Here is a 25,919-nt window from a genome sequence, read left to right on the forward strand (position 1 = left end):
GCCACCAAAGCTGCTAGTCACACGTGACTCTTGAGGGTTTGAAATGCAGCTGATTCAGGTGGAGTTGAATTTCAAACTTGGTGAAATTGAAATGTAAGTAGCTGTGTGCGTTCGTAGCCGCTGTGTAACACAAGAAACTAGAGAGTCTCATTATCTGACATTATTTTATAATCGTAGTAGCTTGAATTGAGTTGGATTACCCTGGCACTTAGATGCTGTCCAAACTTGCTCTCAAGGCAAACGTGAACAATCCAGGTATTTCCTTACCCTTATGATCTCATCAAGCTCCTCAAGAGTCTGCCGAGGGACCATCAGAGAGTCTGTAGACATACTCAGAGAGGCGCTCACCACTTCCATCTGCTCCTTCACTCTCTCATGTTGTTTCTGAGGGAAGGAAGAACAAAAGAGAGAGGACATGACTGTACACCATATAAACAAACTGAAGACACAAACCACAGGATCCTATTACCGACTACAGAAAAGTCTATTCACCCATTCATGATAAAAGTCGTAGAGCAATTAGGGCGACAGGGGACATATCTCAACATAATAAAGGCAGTTTCTAGCAAGCCAGTAGCCAATATCAGCTTAAATGGGAACTCAAAGTAATTCCACTAAAACCAGGAACAAGATAAGGTTATCCAATTTCTCCATAAATATTCAATGTCTTAGCTGGAGCAATAGGACAACTGAAGGAGACCAAGGGGATACGAATTAGAAAGGAAGAAGTCAAAGTATCATTATTTGCAGACGATCTGATAGTGTACATAAGTGACCTATAAATCTACTGGGAGACTCCTATAGCTGATAAGCACTTTTAGCAAAGTAGCTGGGTAAGAAATTAACTTGCAAAAATCAATAGCCCTCCTAGACAAATGACAAACGGACTAAGAATGGAATCAGGGAAGCAACGCCTTTGATAATAATCTCAAATGATGCAAAATATCTTGGGGTACCTCCAACCAAACAAGTGAAAGACTTGTATGAAAAAAAAAGCTTTAAGAAATTGAAGCAGATATCTTCCATGCTCATGGATCAGTAAGATTAATAAAGCAAAAATGACCATCCTACCAAAAGCATTCTACAGATTCAATGCCATCCCCATCAGATTCCAACCCAATTCTTGCAGATCTTGAAAGGACAAGTTTCAGCTTATTATGGAAACCACAGATACAAAGACACACACACACACACACACACACACACACACACACACACACACACCTAGGATAGCTAATAATGAAAGAACTGTTGGAAGTATCAATGTCCTTGACTTCAAAGAACAGACGGAGAGTGACTGGAAAGGGAGGACCAAGTGGGGCATGGAAGGATGGAGAGGATGAGGGAGGGGATATGGAAAGAGACAGCTGAAAGGAAGAGCAATATGAGGGGCTAGCATAGAAGCCTAATATAGTAGAAGATCCCTAACATACAGACAGACAGATAGAAACAAACACACACACAAACACACACACACATATGAAGGTGATCTAAATGAAACTGTCAAATAATGAGAGAGACAGAGCCACAACTAGACATTTCTTGTCACTAAGTGAAGCTTCCCATATCAGGAATGGGTTACTTTTAATTAATGTAGGCCAAAGGGGCCCCCATAGGAACTTCCAAACAACCCATGTTGCTGCCAAGACTATAGGTGACTTCCACAAACTAATTGGAAGGTTCTTTCCTTTTGCTGAACACAATACCCATATGACTCACTGAACGTGGAGAAATTGAGCTGATGTGTACTTAGAGCCTTCACCCCTACATGCTAGAACCCAGCCCTAAAACCTGTAATATATTATGTATATATATATATATATATATATATATATATATATATAATCCTACCTTCAAGGTTTGCTAGTGCAATGGTGGTACAAAGTTTGTGGAAGTAATCAACTAATATGTGCTTTGACTTAAGGTCAACTCTATGAGATGGAATCCATATCTTACACTGCTTGGGTGATCAAAACCCTGAGGCTATACAGTCCAGAGACCTAGAGTAAACCAAATACTACTGTTCTACTAAAAGAACATAGCAAGAAAATGACTCCCGATGACATTCTACTATATTCATATCTCAGTGACTTGCTGAGACACTATCAGAGAAGCTTCTTCCTGCAGCAGATAGGAACAAATACAGATGTACACCACCAGACATCATACAAAGTGTGAGAGACCTTGGAATACTCAGTCCTGAGTAGGATGCTTCTATCAAATCCCTCTCTGCCAGGGCTCATGAAATCCTAAGCAAGAGGAGTCAGGAAGAATATAAAAGCCAGAGGGGATGGAAGATGCCAAGAAACCAAATCCTCTAAATCAACATACTCTACCCACACACGAATTCACAGAGACTTTGGCAGCATGCACGGTCCTGTAATGTTTTGTATCAGATGGGCTCCCAGAGCTGGAAGGAGAAATGGACACATGCCTCTGGTGTAGGAGGTCCTTCTGACTATGTGTTGCTTTCATTGGTTGAATAAAGAAACTGCCTTGGCCTTTTGATAGGTCAGAACTTAGATAGGCGGGGAAGATAGAACAGAATGTTCCTTCTGATGGTCACCTTTAGTTATAACTTTAGAAGGACTTTTCTTAACTTTTGAAAGGCTTTAGAAGGGCTGCCTGAATTTGTCTGCAACATATGGTATGTATAAATAACTGAACATGATTTTCATGGCAGGACTGCATCTGTGTGTGCATGCATATGTGTCTGTACATGGGAGTGACGTGCGAGCGTGGGTGGTTGCTCTAGTTTTCACAGAATTTTCAGTAGATGTAAGACAGGAAGGATAAAAGAACTTTAGTAAGTGGATGAGACATGCTACATCGTGAGTCACTTAGCCCAGACTAAACCAAGACAGAATTAGATAAGAATGAGGGGCAAATCCATGTGAGCAAAGGAAACAGGGGGAAGCTACAGGGTCTCCATATCTGGGAAGCAACTTTTGTATGGGAGTCAAGAAACACTGGTGAAAGTGAGAAATTTGCCTTTTTTACTAACACATCATTAAGGCTTCTTAAAATACTATTTTTGGTTAAAATTGCTTTATTACATTTATTTCTCCTCCTCTGTCTCTGTTTGTCTCTCTGTCTCGCTCCTCACTTTTCTCTCTGTAGGTCAGAGGCTAGGAGACAACTTACAGTCATTGGAACTCTTCCTCTACTCTATGGGCCCCTGTAGTCGATCCACCAGGTGGTCTGGTTTGGTGGCAACACCTCACCCATTGAGCTACACCACCAGCCCTTCTTTCTGAGAGAAGATTTCTCTGTGTCATTCAGGTTGGCCAGGAACTTGCCTCAGCTTCCCCAGGTATGGACAGCCATACCCGACTTCATTGAAGCCTTTCTGAGAAGAATCAGAAAAGGTTTTGAAATTGATCCAGTTGTAATCTGATGGAGAGAGAGGCCCGTAGCCTAGGAGGGCAGTAGATCATCAGTGAACAACTGAGATACAGGATAGGTGGGCGAGTTAGAGACTTGGGACTTAGAAGGGAAAAATTTGCCTCAATGGTTATGGAAAAGAAGTGGGAAAAGGGGTTATTTTTGGAAGTCAATAGGATGATATTTTCCCATGACTGTTCCCACAGACAGACACCCATGTGAAAGACGTTCTGTGGGAGGAGCTGGAGACAAGGATAGTGCCCTACATGTCTTTCCAGGTAAGGAGCGGTAAGATGAGGTGTAAATCACCGGAAAGAGGACCAGGGCGACAGGGAAGGAGGTCTGGTTAAAGCTAACCACCTAATGAGGAAGAAGAAGTGGGATGGGCTTAAAATGCTGTGCACTGTGCTGTTCTCTTTCTAAAATTTTGCTCATGCTGTTCATTTGTACTTAGTAGAAGGATTTGTTTAACCAAGCTAAATGAGGCCCTACCATCTGTCTGCAATCACCGAAATGCCAAATTCCTGGTATCCATGCCCATGAGAGGATTTTAAAAAGTTGTGCACAGGAAACGTGCAATTCAGAGCTAGATTGGCATGTATTTGCTTTTAGAACTGAAGTCACTCCACACAGACGACACTGTTCATTTACTGCTCATGACAAAGCCCCGACACACATCAGTATTTCCCAAATTCTCGCGAAGCAGCTGGTTGTAACTGTGTATATACATTGGTTTCCAGTCCATTGTGCATCACTTTTGTTGGCTATGGAGATTTCAGAGTCCTAAAAATAAAGTCAGTGGAGATTTGAGCACATTAACTCACAATATACTTGAAGGTATTCTCTGGTAAAGGTCTATGCTGAAGATAAAGCACTTGCTGAGATCCACAGCTCACAGCTGGGAAAAAGAACCCAGTATGATTTGCTAATACATTAACGTGGATCTAAGCCTTTTTTTCCCCCTCTCTGTGATAAAATCTTACTTCTATGGCTAAGGGGACAATTCTATGACTCTCCTGAGTGCTGTCACTTGTCCTTGTTCTAACAGGGGCTGGTCTGGGTTGCTAACCTTTCCTTTTTAAGACTTTCTGTACTGAACAGTTTGGGAGTCTTCACCAATGAGCCCTAGACCCGTTAGACGAGCTGCAGTGATGCTCTTGTCTTGCATTCATCACAGTTTTGCTTCACGTGTCCTAGCTCGCCACCTGCCTGCACATTTGTTAGTGTGAGTCATGGCTAACATGATTTAAAAGTCTGCACCCTATAGGAGTCTATGTCCTTCACGTGGCATGCAGGACCCTCTGATCCACCCACCAGCTGCCTTAGCCTTGCCCCATGCTGTTCGTTGGTGGATGAGTTCAGTTCAGGCAGGCCCTACCTACCCAGAAGGCAGCCTTTGCTTTCTCTTCACCTGGCTAGTTTAGCCATGTTTTACTTTTTCCTGCAGAGGCTGACCATCCGGCCTGATAATGTCAGGCCCACAGCTGTGCTTCTCCACTGTGGCTATCTGTGAATGGATTCATCTGCCCTCTAAACTAGAAATTCTGCGCCATCACGGAATCACGTGTTATTCATCCTTGCCGCTAACCACCTGTCATAATTTTAGGCACAAATTAACATATCAGCAAAAATTTGCTTATTTGATGAAAATATTTTAAGACTTTCCAATTGTGTGCTGCTATAATTTTTTTAAAAATTGCACCCAAGTTTATTGAAGGTGCATTGTAGATGTATTAAATGGTAACACAAATGGTAAAAGTCATAAATGGTTCTTTTGCTTGTGGAGTTAAATGCACATCTATAATCTGTGTGGTAATACTGCTCTATAAGCAAGAAAGGATCATTCCAAGCACTCATGTGAGACAGGACTCTAAATGTCCTTTTATCTAGTTTTCTTTTGAAAACAATTATCATAAACCTCCAAACTTATTTTAAAACCCATTGAATAGTTCACAGTGACTATTTTCAAACAATACTTTGTGCTATACTGACATGTTTATTATACATAATAAGCATACATTCATTCACTAAAGAATGTCAGCATGGACATTATTATTCTTGAAAAAGAATAATAATTGAATAGCGTTTGCTCCTGTTAGAAAACTGGTGGTGAGTGTAATTCATTTTTATTTATGAATTTTTACAACGAACTACTGCAGGGTGGGGGCTGATGACTGAAAAATCATTTCAGTGCATGATTAAGTTGATTTTATTGACAATAAAATATGTAACTGAATTGATGAATTTGGTCCTGGTTGTTTCTGTTTGTCTGTGTTGGATTTTTAGCCTAAGTTTTAGAAACACATACGTCCAGGCCTCCATCCCTTTGGAGGCCAGCTCTTTAATGGTGGTGGTCAGAAGTACGACTGTGGACTGGACGCATGGCCAACACTTCCAGCCCCGTGGGTGTGGGCCTCAGACAGAGAAAGGAAGGTGGTGCTGAGGAAGCGGTGGTGATGCTCGGAATGTCCCTCACCTTTTGGTGTTTGTACAGTTTTAGCTTGAGTCCATCTCCTTCCCTCTACAGCTGCTACCAGTGACCTGTGAAATTTACTTATGGTGCCTTTCAAAAACTCTACCTTCCTAAAGCCTGCACACACCTAAAACACATGATTCTGGACAGCTGGGTGTTTAGTAGTAACCCATTTTCCTCTTGAGAAAGCTGTGTAATCATACGTAGGGGTGCAAGCAATGCCCAACCTCATCTTCACTCAAGCAAGGACTAAACACATCACCATTCAACATAGTTTTAGGCACAGAAACGGTAGTAACTTACAAAGCAGAAAAGCAACCATATTTAAAACATAAGTATTTAGGTATATCAGTCTTTAAATTTTTTTTATATCAACTGCTTTTCCTTGGCCTAAGTTCAGATCGTCTGGCTTGACATACATTTACAGTTGCTGCCTCTGTACCTCATGGTCCCGCTGCTTAGAGATGATGGCTCTGTTCATGTCTTCGGCATCCCTGACATGGTCAAGGGCCTGATGAAGCGATTCCTGGATGTCCGACAGCTTAGCATTGTAATCGTCCAGCTGCTCCAGCACCACGGGGAACAAAGAGCGGGTGTCATTGTGTAACCGCTGCCAGTTCTCAACCTGGCTCAGCACTGAGGAGAAAGGGAGACACATTTACTCTGGGCTTCTCCTGTATCTAGCAAAGTATAAAATAATTCAGGCCTGTCTCCTTCCGTGACTGAGACTGGAGATCAGTTCATACAAGTAGCTCCATGGTTTACATTTGGTACGAGATGCTTTTCTGTTGGATTTAGGAGCTTCTGGAACAACAAGTGAAGGAAGGGATTGTTTTGCTTTCCTATGAAGATTATACTTCGGGAGAAACTAGGCTGCTATTCTTTCCTGCTTATTGTCCGGATTATCCATAGTTCTACCTGCGAAAGGGAAACTGGCTATTCGGTGAACAATAACCACTGCTTTCTAGTTAGTGATGGAACAAACAGCTATGCCGTTCGTAACCACTCACTTTAACCACTTTTTCCTGAAATTTTCAGTTGATTCCTTAGATCAAATTTGGGTTGAGATTTTGGGTGGAATAAAGATGAAATAGCAATGGCAGAATATCGTAAAGTCTCTCTGTGTGCCTGCTTTACTCTTGGCTCACAGGTCCATTGGTTGATTAGCTGCCATAATTCTCCCTGATGCTATTTATTTGATGCCACAAGCCAATGACCTTATCCCCTGGTGTTCGCAGAAACTGTCAGCAGGGGTTGCTATTGTGACATCTGTGGGTCGATGCCTTTTGACTTTTGCTGTCTCATTGATTCCCCTGCAGTCTAGTGAAGCCCCGGACCCCTTCTTAAGATGGATTTTTGAGTGTGTAAAGTAAAATATATAAAATTTAAATGTGACTATGTAAAAGTAAAAATAGTTAATATATAAATTCCAATTAATAGCTTTGTAATCTATATTTAATCAAGTTTTGCTAACATCTAAAGATAAGATCTAGCGATGGATGTATTAACTATACTTCTGATGCATTGATGAAGGTATTAGGGAGTATCAGCAACAGCTGAAATATGACCTGAAAATCTCTAATTTCCTTTGTTGAATGTATCGATCCTTTGTAACCTTTCTGAAGAATGTAGCCAATCCTATCCTTTGAATCCAGGCTGGCCTTGACTAATAGAACAGATAAGAAATGACTGACTTCCAAGCCTAGGCTTGATGAGTCCTTGAACTTTCTAGTCTTTCCCTCTCGGAAGGCTTCCCTGCCCTGTGAACAAGCCTGGGATACTCTTCAGAAGACAAAGACTCTACGTGAAGGGAGAGGTCTAACTTGCCTAACTCATCCCAGACATGTGAGTGAATCTCACCTATGCCACATAGAACGGAGCTAAACATGCAAGTTGAGTTTAGCCTGAACAACCACCCTTTGAAAGTAGGATCAAAATAAATAGTTATGTTTTGAAATGAATACACTTGGGGCCAACTGGAAAATAATTGATGAGCTATATAGTGACCAAGTCAGAGGTCCAGCAATACTATTTCACGTTTTAGTGTTTACACTTGGGTATGTCAAGTTTCTATTGGAGGTTAAAGGTCAGGGCTATCAGAACATTATCACTGTTGACATTTTCTTTACAATTTCTCTCACTATAGACTTGGGAATTTAATCCTTTCCTTTCTCCTCCACCAACTTTTAAGACCCTATTCTTTCTCCACAGTAGTAAAAGTTATGTAGATTCTTTGCAGAATCTCTGCAATTTCACAAATTCTTAAAAGTTGTGCCAAAAGGTCAAGTGTTTCTGAATGATCCCTGAGGCTGTGGGTAACTTCTACATAGCTCTGAGTATTGAGAATTAGTTGTTTGATCAAATGTTGCCCTGTGGCTTGCTGTTCTTATTTTCTGGTCCCACAGAGAAAGAAGACGTATGTTGTGTTAACCAGGAATGGAAGACACATACATTCCTGGGCCTCATCTGCTTCCTCATCCACAAGCTCCCGCTGGGTGAGGAATGGTTGCCGGCTTCGGATCTCCTCCAGCATTCTCTGGGCCAACACCAGCTTCTGCGCGATTTCCTCTGGGCCAAGTTCCTGATTCTCTCCGTAATAGAGCATCTTGCTGTTGATTTCTGAGAAGAAGAATATGGTGAGATGGGAGCAGGGAATGATGTGATGTGCAGGACTGTGTAGTTTGGTGGCAAGACTGACCTTACAGTGATGCCAGGAATGATGGTGTTAGCACGGGAGCTCTTTCTGAGGGGACCGAGGCAAACCTGAGGAAACCTTTCTGGTCCTATGAGGTGTGCTCAGAATGGAAACGTACTGCTCCAGAGCCTGCCTGGCTTCTCTCCTCATCGGATAGCCATGTTGATTTGAGAACATTAATATTTAAGGCCCAATAATCTGAGGGTTTTTGTTCATTATCTTTTGTTCATCATCTTATAGAAATACTTGACTTGGAAAAAGTCTCCTGTCACTTGTAGCATTCAATATCTAGATTAATTACATTGTAGTCACCAATAATTTAACAGCACAAAGCTCTAGGTCAAAATAAGAGTGCATTTGTAATTGTCCCAATGACCCTTTTAGATTTTTTTTACAGTAATAGGAATTTTAAAAAAATTATTGTGAAGTTTTGCTCATATATATTTTTTTTCTGAGTAATATATTTATATATTACACAATTTTTCTTTTGGCCTTCTATGGTGTGTATTTTAAAACTGGGCCATTTGATGTTGATTCTTTTTTTTCCTATATCTGATGTAGGCTGAAGGAGTTTAGAACCAAGGGGACCAGTGAAGCTCAGAGGGATTAGATACCTTGCCTAAATGTTGGCACACAACAGTTCTTTGATGCCGTCATCCCTACTCCATATGATCAGAGGAGAGGTTGTATGGCTCACTTGTTCTCTGGAAGCTCTGGGAGGAAGTGCTTTATCTTCCTGGCATAATGAAATTGTGTGTCTGTGGCTCACTATGATCTATGTGGTTGGCCAGACAAGATGGGTAAACAAACATTGGTGTCACATAAATCACGCCAAAATGAGGAGCTGTATTTTATGTGGGTAATAGCTTGAAGGTCACCAGCAGCTATTTTAGAGATGGTTGGGAATGAGAAATGACCTACTACGGGTGCTATGCAGCATTCCTGAATTCTGAAAGAAGGGAGATAAATGGGAATAGATAGTTTCAATGCTCCAGACATCACTGTGAGTGTTACAGGGAGATCAATATATGCTAACTCCCTCCAAACCCCACGTATCAAAGCATTAAACATTACTTTCCAAACAAAGCTAAAAAATATGAGTCCTTGAAATAAATGAAATGCAAACATTAAATAAGTCAAACACATCATTCTCCCCCCGGTTCTGATAGTGGTGAAGCTGAATTATTTGGCATTTTGATGTTAATTCTGTTCAGTCTTGGGATGTTTTGTTTTAGCTCTGTCTGGGGTAGATTAGCAAAAAGAAACGCAGACAATAACACTTGTGCCTTTGGTCTTCAGAGACTGTTCACACATTATTTTAAAGAGATGAAAAACTGGTAAAGGTTACTGCTTCCCACTTCCTTTCCCTTTTGTGTTTCTTCTCATCCTTTCCCATGACCAAAGGTCAAGTCGGATGGTTCAGATTCCTTCCAAATGAAACACATTACGACCAAAGTCTGGGTTACTAAATAGCAAAGGCGAATTACTTTCCCTGACTGGCTTAGAAGGGTCTTGACTTCATCTGCTGCCCAACAGGGCATTTATTTCTTAATTGGATAATATAATATGAGGGCATCAAATTTTCTAGGTTCATCCTCACTTAACCAATCAATAAAATAGTGCTTTAGGAAAAGAATATTTTATCGGTTAATGCTAGGGAGCTAGGGAGGTAAACACACGTGAGCTAGGGAGGATGGCAGCAAGGAGCTTGCAGTGCGTGTCATTTGTTTTTACTGTGCCTTATAGGCACCCGAGGAAATGAAGCAAAGGATTAATCTGGGCTTTATATGTCCCTTAGCCTAGAATATGCTCCCACTACCTCAGTATAAAGATATGAATCTCTGTCACTGTGGGTCTCTTTATTGTCATTGTGCTCTGAGATGCATTTGGTGTTGTCACCCAACTCTTGATATATAGTATAATAAAACACCATGGCAACAAACAGTAGATCTGAGCTGACTCTAGCCTTAGGAGTGTCTCTTTACCCTAGAACAAATGCTGTCTCTTTCTGTTGGGCAGCCGGTGGCAGGTTTCACTTCACTAAGATAGTCTTCCGGATTCAACCGGCACTTAGTAGAAATCAGAGCACAGATGAATGACTCTCCAGCAGGGTAGGTAGCCTTTGCCACAGTGCTTTAGGATAGGGGATCACTCACAGCCCCCTCCCCTTTTCTTTTGGGTTACAAACCTGAGCGACTCATCTGGCTGGTCCCTGAGGAAGAGCACACAGAACAGCTAGTGACCATCTGGGTTGATGGACCACCCCCATTCCACTCAACCCCCACTTATTTTGAGGCAGGGTTTCTTGTGTGGCCCAAACTAGCCTGGAACTCACTCTGTAGACCAGACTGATCTTCAGCTGCCTCTGCCTCCCAAGTCTAAAGGCAAGCACCACCCTGCCTGACATGGTTTCTTAATATTCTGAAGACATATTTGGGGGCTGTAAATAATTGAAAAAGAAGTGTGACCCCTACTAAACTCTTTTATTTGAAACACACCGCATTCCCTCGAAAGAAATGTATCATGGCATGAAGCCTAAGTGATTTTATATATTTAATCTTTAACATTAACAGACAATAAATAGGAATAGGTGTTCAGAAGCCTCAATGAACAAAACTGCCATGTATGTATGAGTGCGTGTAAGGTAAAACCTCTGACACTGAGCAATACGCTCCTGCACATAGCAACCACTGACAATAGCCATAGTCACCTTCACCGGCACTCATACACTGTGTGGTTCCTTGACGTGAAGTTAAACTGAGGAGAAGATATTTACCTTGGATCTTGTCCCTCATGTTGTGGGCTTGTTCTGCAAGTTGAGTTGCTTGGTCGATGGTGTCCGTGCTTTCCTTCTGCAGTGCCTTCCCCTTCCTTGAGGCTTGACGTTCCTACAGATTATATAAATGAACATTGGATTTATGTGGCATATGCACACCTGGGGTGGGTGGGTATAAAGTATTCACTTAACAAGCAGAAACTTTCCCGGCATGTGTAAACTCTGTGACAAGCTGAATGGTCCTAGGGGTCATACACGAAGACTGGGTAATGACCCGTTTCAGGATCCTGGAAGGCTATTAAAATCAAATGCAATACCAAGGCCATGAGTTATGGTGCAGTTCAAACCAACGACCGATCACATGGGCCTTATCCTTGCAATTGTTGCTGTAGCTCAAGATGCCAGACTAGGAAATGACCCATGTCTGCGGATCACTTTGACGTTGTTCTGGTTGAAGGGTTTAAACTTCAAAGAGGAAATCGTCTAGAAGGAGGGCAGATCTTGAAATTCTCCTACTGGGTGATCCAACCGCTGCTGAAACTGAATCACCGTGGGGCTTTATACAGGATTATACTCCCTGGGCTAGCTGCTGTGTTCAGAGCTTCATTCCAATTTCCCCTCAATATCGATGGCCCTTGCGTTCAAATAATCGCTCAGGCAGATTTGGCACAGTGTAAATGGAACTCCCCCCACCCTGGGGCTGACTCTACTCAGTGTGGTGTCTTAATCTCAAAGCATTCATAAAGTATCTGTCATCATTAAATTACATCTGCTCTGTGGCTTTAGAAGAAAGTGTGTATGTGTGCATGCGCATGTGCGTGTGCACAAACGCGTGCACGTGCATGCAGGCATGCGTTTCTGTCTGTAGTCAAGGGCAGGAGGTGATCTAAAGGCATGGACAGAGGTCAAGGTCAGGACATTACTCCTATTGCATGAAGGATGCACCCTTCCTTTTGGCATCAGACAGATAGATGGACAGTTACTGTAGCTAGGGGAAGCGGGTAGTTTTTCAGCCTGTATTTAGGAGGTGTCTGTCTGCTTGCCTTTTCTGCTGCTTTCTTGGTTCACCTCTGTACTAAAGGGCTACAGTGATCCTATGAATGGCAGGCTGAAGTCACATGGATGGAGTGCTGAGAGACTACTGAGCAGGTTCTTGGGACTAGGAAGGTGGTTGTTTCAAACCTCTCTTCTGTCAAGCAGTTCTACCCAGGGGACTGTGGCCTTATACTATCAGCAGTGTTCTTGCCCTTTCGAGGATAAACTAAGCAAGTGTCCCTCCTTGATGGCTGAGAAAGAAGATGCAGAAATGGCATCAGAGTAGACACATTTAGAAGCTGTACTGGCTAATTTTATGTCAGTGTGACACAGGCCAGGGTCTAATAAGAGGAGGGAGCCTCAACTGAGAAAATGCCTCCATAAGATCTGGTTGTAGACAAGCCTTTAGGGCATTTTCTTAATTACTGATTGTTGGGGGAGGAGCTAGGCCACTGTGGGTGGTGCCAACCCTGGAATGGTGGTCCTAGGTTCTATAAGAAAGCAGGCTGAGCAAGTCATGGGGAACCAGTCAGTAAGCAGCTCCCCTCCATGGCCTCTGTAGCACCTCCTACCTCCAGGTTCCTCACCCAATGAGTTCCTGCCCTCACTGCTTTTGACAATGAACAGTTATATGGAACTGTGAGTAAAATAAACCCTTTCCTCCCCAAGTTGTTTTGATCATGCATGGTGTTTCAGGACAGCAACAGTAACAGTCACCCCAATTAAGACAGAAGTCTTTTATCAGCCAAGTCAGTAATTTCTTTACACAAAATGGGGCTTGTGCCAGAGGCAACATGGCCCTCATACTCTTGACAAGCTGTGTATTTCCTGTGCACACTGTCTCCTGAGTGGTCACATCCCTTCCCCCAAAAGCCATTCTTTTCCTTGGCTTATTCTAATGCTTTGTGGAGGGAAAAATATAGTGTCACCATTTACAAATTAGATAATACAGAAAATGAAATGAATCTTATTCTTTTAAAGCATGAATTTGATATATGACACATTAAAATGTTATGGTTGATCCCACCCAAATATTATGTTTAGAAAGAATGAGACTCACTTTCTAAATTGAATACACACAAAAATGTGCACACTCGCTCTGGTCCCACACTTCAAAGGGAGCTTGATTGTTGATTCTCTGTCTTTAAATTTGTGTTTAACTTTCAACTCTGAAGAGATGCCGCACGCATAAGAAAACTTTTAATGAGTTGGCCAAGTACTCCTGGGCGTGGCACCTTCCCTGTAGGACTGCTAATACGCCCAGGGAGACGGCCTTGGAGGAAACTGATTTTTCTTTCGTTGGTGGGTATCAACTTCAGATAGAACTCAGCAGGATTTTTAAGATTTTTGTCTCATTTTTCTGTGTTTGGGCATTTTTTGTCTTATTGGTCTTTCCTTGTATATTCTTATTTGTTTTTGTGGAATATTTGTGTGTGTGTTTGTTGGGACTTTTGTTTTTGTTTTTTATTTATTTGTTTGCTTGTTTTCAAAGAGAGGAAAAAGGAATGTTCAGTTTGGTGGGTATGGAAATGGGGAGGACAGGGGACAAACATGACCAAATATGTTGTATGAAAAAAATTTTAAATGAAAAAAAGAATAATGGAAATGATAAAAAGAAAAAAAGAAAACTTCTAGCTAATGAGCACCAGAGGGCGCTGTGAGATATAAGGATAGACAGGGACCTGTAGCACTCTCCGTTGTAAAGAGCCATAAAGGTGACCATTTAGCACTTGAAATTGAAAAATTACCAAATACAATACAATATGTAGGGAATTTTTAAAAGTTTAACTTCTTTTCTTGAACTTTGCTCATGGAAGGAGAGTAATGGAATGTGCACATGATAAACAGGTGTGCCTTGCTTTAAAAAAAAAAAAGCAACCCAAACCTGCAGTTAAAACATTACTCATAGTTATAAACTGGTTGATTATTTACATCATTACAAAAGAGTGACCATTTACTGACCCCCATGGTGAATTCTCTTTATGTTTATTTAACTTATGTGATGGTGATAACCAGTCTGTAGGATCACCATGAATTTTATTGTTTAAGTTGGCATTCTTTTGTGATCGAAAGTGGGAACATTTTAGTCCTTACCCTGGGTCACAAGTGCAAATGAAGACAGCCCCAGCGAGACAGGCAGTAGGAATGCTGGTGCGCTTTCTCAAACCTGAACAGTGATGTCAACCTCCGTGAGCTTCCCTTCCTCCTAAACATTGGTCACATCTGGATACTGGTGCGCCCCTCATCTAGTGTCTGAGCTGCTGACTCTGGGCACACTGGCTGCCTCTGGACATCTAGAGGTACCTCATGCTTAAATGTCCAGGGCGATGCACTCTGCATTTTTAAGTCTTCGTGATCAGTTTCACCCAGACAGAACGTCCCTCCCTGCTCCTTGTGACGTCTAATTGGTCATACTGCCTCATTTATTCTACTTGTTATTCTTGCTATTTCCTCCTCTATGGCTACTGCTTCAGCCCATCACTCTCAGGGCAAATCTTCTACAAGGGAAGGCAGGGAAGCAACCAAGCACTCTCTTTTCCTGTCTCCGGTGGCAGTCTGTCATTGCACCTTAACCCCGGAGTCTTCCCTCACCAGTTTGTCCTCTCTACAGACAAAAAATGCTTCGGAAATGCAACTGGAATCAGCGGCCCTATGTAAACACTTCAGTGACTTCAACAGTTGAAAGGCACACATTCCTGAGTATGCTGGGCAAGATTCATCATGGTCTAGCCACTGGGAATAGCTTCTACTCTTACTTCCTGCCTATTGTCTAATACTTAAATCAACGCAAGGCCAAGGTTAAAATTCTTCTAGTGCCAAGAACATGTCATATTCTTCACATTCTTTGCATTATGGTACATTCCCCTTGGAACTTCTTGATAAACTCCTTGTCATTCTCAACACAGGAGGCAATATTCACCTTCCTTAATGAGAGAATTCACTTTCACTATTTCTTCCTTAGAGTTACTCTGGTTTCTTCTGTACGAGGACTCCGTTGCTAAACTGTGTATCATTTTAAACAATATATCCTCTCCCTGCGAGACTCTGGGCACCTTGAGAACAGGGCCTAGTATTTACTTCCAAACACCTAGCACCTGTCAAAGTGACTATGAAGTGACCAGTCTGTAAGGCTTCTGAAAAGGATCTCAATTTCTCTCATCTGACTTTTTTGGCAGGACCAGGGAAGAGGATCAAACACTTTTAACATGCTTCCCATATATTTCTTTGCATGAGGTGATGATACATAGGTGCTCTTTGTGTGGCTGGAAGACTACGGTGAACTTGACATCTGTGACAATGGCCTCCATTGCAGACTTTTAGGACCCAGAGAGAAGCTGCCATTGGGAGAATGCTACTCTTTCCGTCTCAGCTCATAGGTCACTGTGCTCTGCTTTGGGCATAATAGGCTTGGGAACATGGAGAGTGGAACCTTTGGAATTTCTAGATGGGTCAGATCAGCGCAGCAAAAGGGAAAACCTTTAGAGCATGGGTTCTCTGTAAGCACAGATACACGGACATCCTTCAGGGTAATCCCAGGGGTAAATGGTATGGACTAGTTCTAGGGATTTCCAAATAGGGGCTGGAAGGTTTATATAAAGAGGTTGGCAAATAAATAACAACAATAATATATATAATTCTAAACTCCAAACGTCTCCAAAACCTAGTAACTTGAGATGAATAGACTTTGTGAGATTTTGACCATTTGGGACCCATGAGGTAGAGGCGTCAAGCTCGAGGCCGTACCATTGATTTTTCATCACCATGGAAATGAACACAAATAATGAGAGGACAGCATGTGTTTTCCTAGTGTCCTCAGAGGTCGGAAGAGGCTGGTGAACATCCTGGGACTGAAGTTACAGACAGTTGGAGTTACTGTGTGGGTGCTGAGAACAGAACCTGGGACCTCTGCAAGAGCAACAGGCACTTTCCATCACTGAGCCAACTCTCGAGCCTTGTGTGAGAGTTTTTCTAAGTCATGGATCTCTGAGTGTGTCTCTTCACTCTATTTGGCTATTTATTTATTCAGTGTTTCTCTGAGAGCTGAAGTTAGAACTTGTCAAATCTATTGTCGATATTTTTGCAGAGCTTCACACTGCATTTATGCTAGTTAATGACTTGATTCTATTTTTCTGTAGGCTTGAAATTTCTTCTTGATTCTCTAATCTATCTGGAATTTATTTTAATTTATGGTGTAATGTAGATGATAAACTTGGTCTTTCTGTTTTAAAACATAGCTTCTTTTTCTTCTTGTGTGTGTGCATGTCAGTGTGTGTGTCTGTGTGTATGATGCATGCCAAGGTTCAATAAGAACTTTTAAACATGAGTCGTCTGCACATGGGGTCTGGAGATTGAACTTGGGTTGCCAGGCTTGTGTGTCAGGAGTTCTTATCATCTGAGCCACCTTGGCAGCCCTAACAGAGTGACTTTGTTTTTTACCATCTTGCAGACTTCCCTTTTCATTGTAATTTCTTGTTTTCCTCTTTGCATTTAATACTCTTTTACTAACATTTAAAGTGTTTATTGTATATAATAAGCATATTTCTGGATGGTCGACAGCCCTTACCTGTACAGTGCTCAAGCAAACAGACTATCCTAATTGCAGCACACATCAACTGTGATAGCCAGCTAGAAATGCATAGAATGTTCCCCTTAAACACATTTTTTCAAGAAAACCGATTAAAACGGAGAAATCAGGAAGATGTCCTGTGTTAACTCTCTCCGTGGATCTGGCCTTGATTTATGTGGCCCATCACGGGTTACTTAACTCTTCAAGGTTCATTGTTGTGACTTTCTTGGCTCACATGGGCTACCTGGACTCTTCAAGGTAGGTCCTGTTGCTTTAACAGTTTCCTCTGAGATTGAAATAACCTATCCTACAGAGACGCTTCTTAGACAGGAAGGTAAACAACTCAGAATAGCTTCAGGAAGTCCCTGAAACTGACCAGATTCACTGGGCCTCCCCTGCCAGAGAGAACAGCAAAAGCTGAGTGTCCCTCTCAGAGGATCTGAGCTAAGGTGCAGAGGAAACTCAGATAAACCAACTACAAAGAAGAATCTAAGACCAGACCAGCTGCCTGAAGAGGCTTAGACCAACCGAGTCACCTGGAAAGGGCCCTCTCCAGCCCGCTGAGCTGCCTGCAGACTGTGCAGTGTGCTCCAGGTTCCCAACTTTGTGAGCTGTCACCCATTTTTGGGTGGGCTTTGCTGATGCACCTGTCTTTTGAGTTCTTCTGCTCCTACTGTAAGTAACTCCCCAGCCATATTCTTCTAAGCAACCCTAAGCAAACCCAGTAGTTCACCAACGTGGACTTTGGTGGTATCTGGGGTGAATAGATGTATGTGTTGGGTCTCCCCAGAAGTTTTGTCATGCAGCAGATGAGACACTGAATACATACCTTCTCACCCAGCTCTTCCACATCAGACAGAAGGCTTCTCATGGTGCTCTCAGAGTTGCTGATCTGGATCTTTCTAAGGGTGTATTGGTTTTCTCTCTCTGACAGCCTGGTCTGTAGAAACAAAGGTTTTCAAAATTATGAACCGTTGTGTCCCACCAGTTCTAAAAGATTTTTATATATTTTTAAATTAAATATGTATGGAGTATCTTAGTGTGAATTTGTGAATGTGTAGTATTTACAGAGGCCACAAGAGGGCGTTGCCTCCATAGAGCTGGAGTTACTGGTGATTGTGAGCCACTCAGCATGGGTGCTAGGAACTTAACTGCTCCTCTGCAAGGGACTTATTCAATCTAAAGTGCTGAACATCTTTCCAGTCCCGGACACAGGTTCTGGAATACTCATGACTCTTTCAGTACAGGAAGATTTAGGTAGATTGTGACTTCTTTTCCTTTCTTTTTGAATGTATTTTTATTGTATATATGTGGTTGTTTTGCCTGCACCGTGTCTGTACACGATGTGCGTGCCACGCCCAGGAGGCCAGAAGATGGCATCAGATCCCCTGGAACTGAAGTGACAGGCAGTTGTGAACCTCCATGTGGATGCTGGGAATTGAACCCAAGTCCTCTGTAAGGGCAGCCAGTGCTCTTGACCACTGAGCCATCTCTCAAGCCCCTGACCTCTGTTCTTCTTAGAGGATTCTCAGACTGTTGCAGAATTCTGTATAGAGTGGGTCGACAGGAAGGAACTGAGCTTCTGGGACCAAAAGCCACTGGCTCCACTTAAGGCAGCTGAAATACAGGTCCTGGCCAGACTCTGGACTGGCTCTAGGAGAGGGCACCCTTTTCTATTGTCACAACACTATAACTAGGCTGGAGGTGGCCTTGGGAATCTGGCAAACTTCAATCTAGTCAGGTCTCAGAGAAACACATCGAGTAATCAAGATCAATGAAAATGGAATTTTAGAAATACATTTTCCTTCTTTGGATGCAAGAGATAAATTCTCGTTATTTTGGGTCACTGCCCTCCCCCCACTTTGGCAGTTTTGAGAAGGTTGGCGGAAATGTAGCTGTCCTGGCGCTACTTTGGATTAAGTCCTTTAATCCTAGTAGAGCCTGCTGCCAGCCGCAGTGCAGTGACACTCTTGTGAGGTGCACCTTTGGAAAGGGCTGAGTGCCTTCAGTGCCCTGGGTCTGGGGCATTCCTCTGAGAATTAATGCTCTCGTGTGTCCCAGCAGGGGAGTTGGGCAAAGCAGTCCCAAATGCTCACTGAGATTTCGCCCAGTGCTACAGCTTAGGACATTTATTTTGGTGTCTGCACTGCACGTTTGCAGCCAATTGTGGACATTATTTGAACCCCCAAGAGTAATGAATGCTTAGGTCCTGTTCTGACTGCTTTACATATTCCAGCTCATTGGCTGTCCCCCAGTAACTTCCTCATTTCTATGCGAGGACGCTGAAAAAGCAGAGACTGAGCTCACATAGCTATGGCTAGAGCTGGGTATGGACAAAACAGTGGAAAGTGTGAACTTTCAGGCTTTATGCTAGAAAATAGAATCGTTCTGGAGTTAAGTCTGCGGGCTTTCCACTAAGCTTGTTCATAAAGACATCTGTTAGCTGTGATGGAGGTTCGTTACAAGAAGAAAGGCCTCTTCAAGCTTAGATAGGTAGACCTTTTTATTTTATCTATTTACTTCATTGATTTTTTTTCTCCATTGACTTCCTTTAACTTGTTTCTTCTATAGAGGTACGAGAACAAACATACATCATGCATACGTTTGTGTGGTTGAGGATGTGGGCATGTGTTTCAGAAACAGAGATTCACACACACACACACACACACACACACACACAGAGAGAGAGAGAGAGAGAGAGAGAGAGAGAGAGAGAGAGAGAGAGAGAGAGCTCAAAACCCAGGGAACTGAAACTAAGGTGCACTGGGTAGATAGGTTTGTGCTTGACTAATAAGTGTGAAATTTTGCCAACCAAAGTGTTCTGTGTAGATGCTAGTCTTTTAGTGATTTCATTTCCCGTATGCTCTCTTACATAAATGGCCGCTTCTGAGTGGGGCATTAGCTCATGGTTGTGGTGAGCTTTTCCTGACTTCTCATGTGACTGGGTGTTACCCATGCTGAGCTTACAGTCTGTAATACAGCCACGGAGCTCAGTGGCCAAAGGGACACAGAGTTGCTACGAGGGAACCTGTGGAACTGCGTTGTCAGCGTAGACAAAAGTACAACATCCAGCATACTTTGAGGAGGTGGATGGTGGAGTTCATCTCGCTGATGTGCCTGTGCGCCGCTGCACCAGAGGACACGCTCAACAGCCCGGATTTGCTCTCCTGGATGGAGAGCGCCGCTAATCGTAGGTCATCAGTCAGGTCCCAGATGCACTTGTCACAGCCTGCAGAGGAAACAGGGATGTCGTTTCTGTGGAACCGAAAGGCAGCTGGAAGCATATGGCCTTATGCTGGACCCCCCTGGCTAATACCATGTCTATTTTTGTTTCCTGAGGCGATGCTCGAGCCCTGTAGAACCAGTCTTTACCAAGCCAACTGTACCTCAGGCGGGAGTTTTTGACTTAAAACATAATGAGAAACAGGCAGCAGGGACGGGAGGTTAATAGCAACACTGATTGCTGACAGGAAGGAGGAGCATCATGGGATGGATGGACAAGAAGCCCTGCCCACTTTTCCTTAGTAGTGGGGCCCCGCCCCCCGGAAAGATTCCATTCTTGTCAGCCTCTAGTCTTTGCTTGGTGGCCCTGGAAGAGCAGGCCAGTGGCCCAGCATCTTTCTTTCCCCCTAGCTTTTCCCAGGCAGTGCAGGAATGCTGCACCTGCCTTTGCCTCCCCCAGGGAGGGTCCCGTCTCCTCTCCATGCCCCGCCTCCTGTCTGGATGAACAAGTCCTCAGAGCCGATCTGCAGGGTACAATTTTTGGTTAATGTCATGCATGAGTTGGTTTCCAAGAAAGGAGCCAAAGCTCTGACTAAACCTGGGCATGTTGAGGAGCTGAGCCCCAGTTTCTCATCGCTTCTCATCTTTCACACCGTGATCCCCGCCCAGGACCCAGCCGCCCTCCATGGATACCGTCCAAAGGAACACGCACTGAGCTCTGCACCGTGTCTTGACCTCTCTTTCTACCTCGCCAGTTTCCATGCTCCTTCTCACGGGAGCGGCTGCTTTCCAGAGAGCTGGGAAATGGTGGCTAATGGGTTAATGCATGTTAATATGTTAATTTGTTATTGGAAGGTCAACATAGTACTGCCCCTAAGTTCCCAGCCTACACTTCAGGCTGCTGAAGATGTTTAGGGCTATTCAGGTACCTGGGTATCTTTAAATGGAGCTGGCCAAGGGACAGTCTAGTTGATAATTATAGACTTTGCCCTGCTGTATCTCCCATCCTGAGCATCTTCTAAGATATGATCCACTGGCTGTATTTACTCTCCTGCCCACGAGACCATTGGGACCAATAGACTTTTGTTTTGGGGAAGGGATGCATAATGTGCAAATATTCTGTAAGACAAAAGCTTCATTGCTCAAGAGTGACAAAGGACACCAGGGAAGAAAGAAAGGGACCCCGTTTCGTAGGGCCTTTTGCTTTACTTCTGGTCACTCCCCAGATGTGGGGCGAGTTGGGGAAGCTGCCTAAGTCTCCTGGTATTTCCCTGTCTACAGATGTCGTGAAGCACTGTCTGTCCCGTTATCTGAGGGCTGCTCAGTCAGTGCAGAAGGAGCTCTGTCCTGGAAGTGTGAAGCTGAGTGTGAAGATCAGCTGAGTAAGATGTCTAAAGTGGAGTGATGTCACCAACAGCCTCACTGCTGAATGGGACAGGACCACCAGGGACCTTTGTACAGGGTCCATTACTCTGGAGTGAATACAGCCTTAAATCCAGGGCTGTGGGTAAAACATGTCCAGGGAAAGTGGAATTGTGTCCATCTTTATATTTGCTTTTACTATATGTATTACCCATTTAGTGTGTGTGTGTGTGTGTGTGTGTGTGTGTGTGTGTGTGTGCTTGATATATGTGTGTATGTTGTGTGTGTGTGGTCTGTATATGTGTATGTGGGGTGTGTATATGTATGTGTGTCTATGTGTGTGTGGTGTGCATGTGTCTGGTATATGTATGTATGGTGTGTTTGCGTGCTATGTGGAGTGTGTGTATGGGGTGTGTGTATGTGTTGTATGGTATGTGGGGTGTGTGTGTGTGTGTGTGTGTGTGCGCCTCGTTGTGTTGTGGATGTGAAGAATAATTTTGGGGGTCAGTTCTTTCCTTCCACTATTTTGAATTTTTTTTTTAACTGCAAATGGCTCTTGCTAACTGAACACCTGTAGCGCATTAGAGAAAGTAGGTTAGTCATTCATGTACTGTTATTTTTACTTATGGTTGGGCAGTCCATGCCTGTAGGGAGTTCAAGTCCTTCTTCCAGGCACTCTCCGGTTATGCTGTCACATGGGCCGCCCCCGCAGTTGCACACTGTGGGGAAAAAAAAACAACATGAGAGCCGGGAGTCATCGTCTAATGCTTACAGCAGGGCTGTCTCTCCGTGGTTCCCAGAAACGCTGGCCACTGCCCTGAAATCCTTCAGTGGGAATTAACTGGATTCATCTTCACGAGTACGGAGGTTATGACGTCAAGATAATGCCGTTCTGCCAGCTCAGCGAAGGCAGGGGAGATGGGCAAAGACGACCCCAAAGCAAAATGAAATCTCATTTCCTAGGATTCCTCTTCCAGCTCTTTTGGATTCTCTGCTAACTCAACGGATCTTTCGTTCAGAAAGGCCTGGGAAATTCTCACAAGGAAACAATGGCCCCAGAGCCCAGCATTCATCTTGAAATCGAAAGCCATCCTTTGAGCACCAAGAGTCTCCAGTGAATCCAGCAGCGGGGTTGGTCCCTGCCAGGTGTGAGGGAACAGCCCCAGAGGAGAGAGTGATGAGGCCCAGGAGCACTTCTTGGCTCCCAAGCCTTTGACTCTTGGCAAGACTGATTCGGAACTCCAAATGGGAGGTGTCAGGGGGATGCTAGGAATAGTGCCAGGGAAAGAATTTGGAACATATTTACACGAATGTAAAAGGCTCGAGAGCCCATCATTCGTCTACTGGTGATTTTTCAGTAAATCCTTTTGGAAAAAACCAAAACCCAATCTTATTAGACTTTTAATTTTCCAGTAGTTCCCCAGGCAATGATGGGGACTGAACCAACCGTGTGCTTTACCACCCAGTTACGTTCTGAATCTCCCCTCCCTCTGCTTGGAGCTTTTGTGTGGAAGTAAATTTGTAATAATTTAAGAATCCCTAGGCTCCCTCTGCTAGCTAGCCAGCCATGAGCTGGAATAGAAGTAGGAGTTTTTCTTCACAGAGAAACCACAGAAGATTCACTCCAAGTATAGTAATATCGCTTATTATACTTCAACTGTGTAATGCTCCACAAAACACAGACTTATCAGAGCCTTCTGCCAGGTCCTGCTCCGTTGCTTCCCACAGCAGTATCATCTAGGAGCAGCTGCATCTTTATTGTTTAAATAGAGGTTTAGTTAGTGCTTTGAGAATAATGATGCCATTTTTAAGGCTTATTTTCCCGCCACACTTCTAATGCCTGACCTGTCTCACTGCACAGTCTTCTTCCTGCCATTGTTTTTTAGTATTGTGGCTCTGGAAGCCTTTCTTTTTCTGTAGGCTTGTTTCTTTTCACTATGGTAGATCACAGGTACATCCTTCTCGATAGTAAACTCTTCCCTCTGTAAGTCTTTCAAGTGACTCTTTCAACTGGGGGATTTTTCAGAATGCACGCTGTAACACTCCCTGCTTCTCTGTCATCCTTCCTAAAAGTAGCCTAGGGAGAAGAAGCACTCAGGTTCCGCCCTCCTTCCTCCTGGAGGAAGGCAGGTTCACTTCCCATCTGAAGAGCTTCACTCTGTGCAGCAAAGGTGCTGGAGAAATGAAGGATGAGTGAGCACCTCAGTTGAACGGAGGTCGAACCATGAGATTTTTCTCCCCCTCTCTGAAGTGCTGGCTCTGCGATGTGAGGGAATGGAGAGGGCCCTGTGTGATTCAGCCGTGTCTGTGCCTTTCGAATTTGCTTGTCTGGAACGTTAGTTTTATTAAGCGTAACTGGAAGAGGACACGGCTTCCAAAGCAAAAATAACTCACTTGAGCCACATCAGATTCCATTCAGTCCCTGGTCAACACAGGTTAACTCATCACGATAGGACTTATTTCTTCAATCGAGATCACAAATACAAACATAATAAGAAATCACTCACGTTGTTGTCTCTTGCTTCACTCCACTCACAAGCTAAGGGTCATTGGTTGCTGATTTGAAAATGTCTAACTGTGGTAAATTTTGATGTGCAGTCTGTGTATTGCCCTAGACCAGCAGTTCTCAACCTGTGGGTCATGTTGCATACCGATATCCCGCATATCATATGTCTATCTACATTAGGACTCATAACAGTAGCAAAATTATAGTTATAGAGTAGCAACAGAAATAGTTTTTTGGATAGGGGTCACCGCAATGTGAGGAACTATCTTCAAAGGTTGCAGCATTTGAAGGTTGAAAACCACTACTCTAAATGAATATCAGGAGGACATCGGGAGTATTCCCTCAGCAAAAATTCTTCACCCAAATTCAGTTCTGACGGAGAGCAGTATTGGCTACACAGCCTGCTGAGGGTTTTAGAACCTGTACCTGCACAGTTCTTGGCGGTCCTGGCGTCTCCGTAATAGCCAGGAGCACAGCGCTCACACTTGAAGCCTGTGGTGTTTCGTAAGCAGTTCCTACACTGGCCAGTGATTTCATCGCAGTCTTCAAAGATCAGATTGGGATCCGAATTGCCACTGCAGTCACACTTCTTACAGGTGCTTCCAATGAGTAAGGGGTTTCCATAGTAACCAGGAGCACATCTGAAAGTGTTAAGCATGCCAACTATTTAGCATCCATAGTTACTTCATAACTAAAAAATCTTTCCTACATAGAATAAATATATAGTGAGTGTTTGTAGATCCTACCTGGAATTCATTCTAGTTCTCCCATATTATTAATATGACCAGACTTCTAAACATTATCATTGCTTATTTGCATATTTATTTTGATTCTGTGTTTTCCATACATCCCAGGCTGATCTTCTTTCTCACCCTGCAAACTGCTAAGATTATGAGTATTATCTCTCATCTCTCCCCTTTAGAGGTTTTTTTTTGAACCATTCCTTCTCCATGTGTTCTAGATTATTCAGGCTTCAGATGTAGCAGCGTCTTAGTTGAATTAATATGAGGGCATTGTTGGTAATCTTGGGGACTGGTCTGCATAGCTGGCATGTGATGGGTGGGGTCGCCTTTGCTAAATGTCCAGTAAGAGGTAGGATGCATCAATAGGATACAGCTGAGTAATATCCTGACCAAAATGTTAGTCGCACCTCTACTGAGAACCGTCACACCCTGTCTTGCCATAATGAATTGTCCAAGGAACTTAGCCTGAGCCAATCAGTGCTGAGCATTCTCCTAGCCCAAAGTATCTGATTTGGGAACAATTCCATAAAAGCTGTCCTAGTTAGGGTTCCTGCTGCTATCTTGAACCACCATCAACAAAATCAAGTCATGGAGGAAATGGTTTATTTGTCTTATACTTCCGTATCATAGTCTATCCCTGAAGGAAGTCAGGACAGGAACGCAAGCAGGGCCGGAACTTGGAGGCAGGAGCTGATACAGAGGCCATAGAGGGGAGCTGCTCACCAGCTTGCTTTCCATGACTTGCTCACAGAAACCAGGACTACTACTCTGGGGATGGCACCACCCTCAATGGGCTGACCCCTTCCCCATTGATCACTAATTAAGAAAACACCCTACAACTGGAACTTCTGTACACATTTTCTCAACTGAGGTTCCCTCCTCTCAGATGACTCTAGTTTGTGTCAAGTTGACATGAAATTAGCCAGCACAGAAGCATAGCCTAGACCCTTGTTTGAATGGCACAGAAGGGCAGCAGGCTAGGTCATTAGCCACTGATGGCCATCTTGTGATTGAGCAAAGGTGGTCTGAACAGAAAGTGGGTGGCAGAACTAACACTATCAGAAATAAACAGAGTAGAACCCAGACTGCTGTTCTTCTGGGTGCTTTAGTATGTGAACTAATAGAGACCAAGTGCACACCTCATCTACTGGAGGGA

General features: G+C 43.4%; 1 protein-coding gene across 2 annotated transcripts in view; it reads right to left on the reverse strand.

The window, feature by feature from the left end:
* Nucleotides 1-25,919, reverse strand: part of Lama4 (laminin subunit alpha 4) — a 141,491-nt gene that overhangs the window by 61,712 nt on the left and 53,860 nt on the right. The window contains exons 5-12 of one of the 2 annotated variants that reach the window (XM_087910856.1): nt 24,447-24,661; nt 22,159-22,233; nt 20,008-20,159; nt 17,760-17,870; nt 11,329-11,440; nt 8,309-8,476; nt 6,300-6,493; nt 268-384 (exon numbers count right to left, since the gene is read on the reverse strand). In XM_087910856.1, coding sequence (XP_087766982.1) covers nt 268-384; nt 6,300-6,493; nt 8,309-8,476; nt 11,329-11,440; nt 17,760-17,870; nt 20,008-20,159; nt 22,159-22,233; nt 24,447-24,661 — 1,144 coding nt within the window. Of the gene's footprint in view, nt 1-267; nt 385-6,299; nt 6,494-8,308; nt 8,477-11,328; nt 11,441-17,759; nt 17,871-20,007; nt 20,160-22,137; nt 22,234-24,446; nt 24,662-25,919 lie in introns of both variants that reach the window. The other variant, XM_087910855.1, reaches the window with a different exon arrangement.

The sequence above is a fragment of the Myodes glareolus genome, chromosome 1 (assembly GCF_982192425.1).
Source record: "Myodes glareolus chromosome 1, mMyoGla1.1, whole genome shotgun sequence".
Lineage (NCBI taxonomy): Eukaryota > Metazoa > Chordata > Mammalia > Rodentia > Cricetidae > Myodes > Myodes glareolus.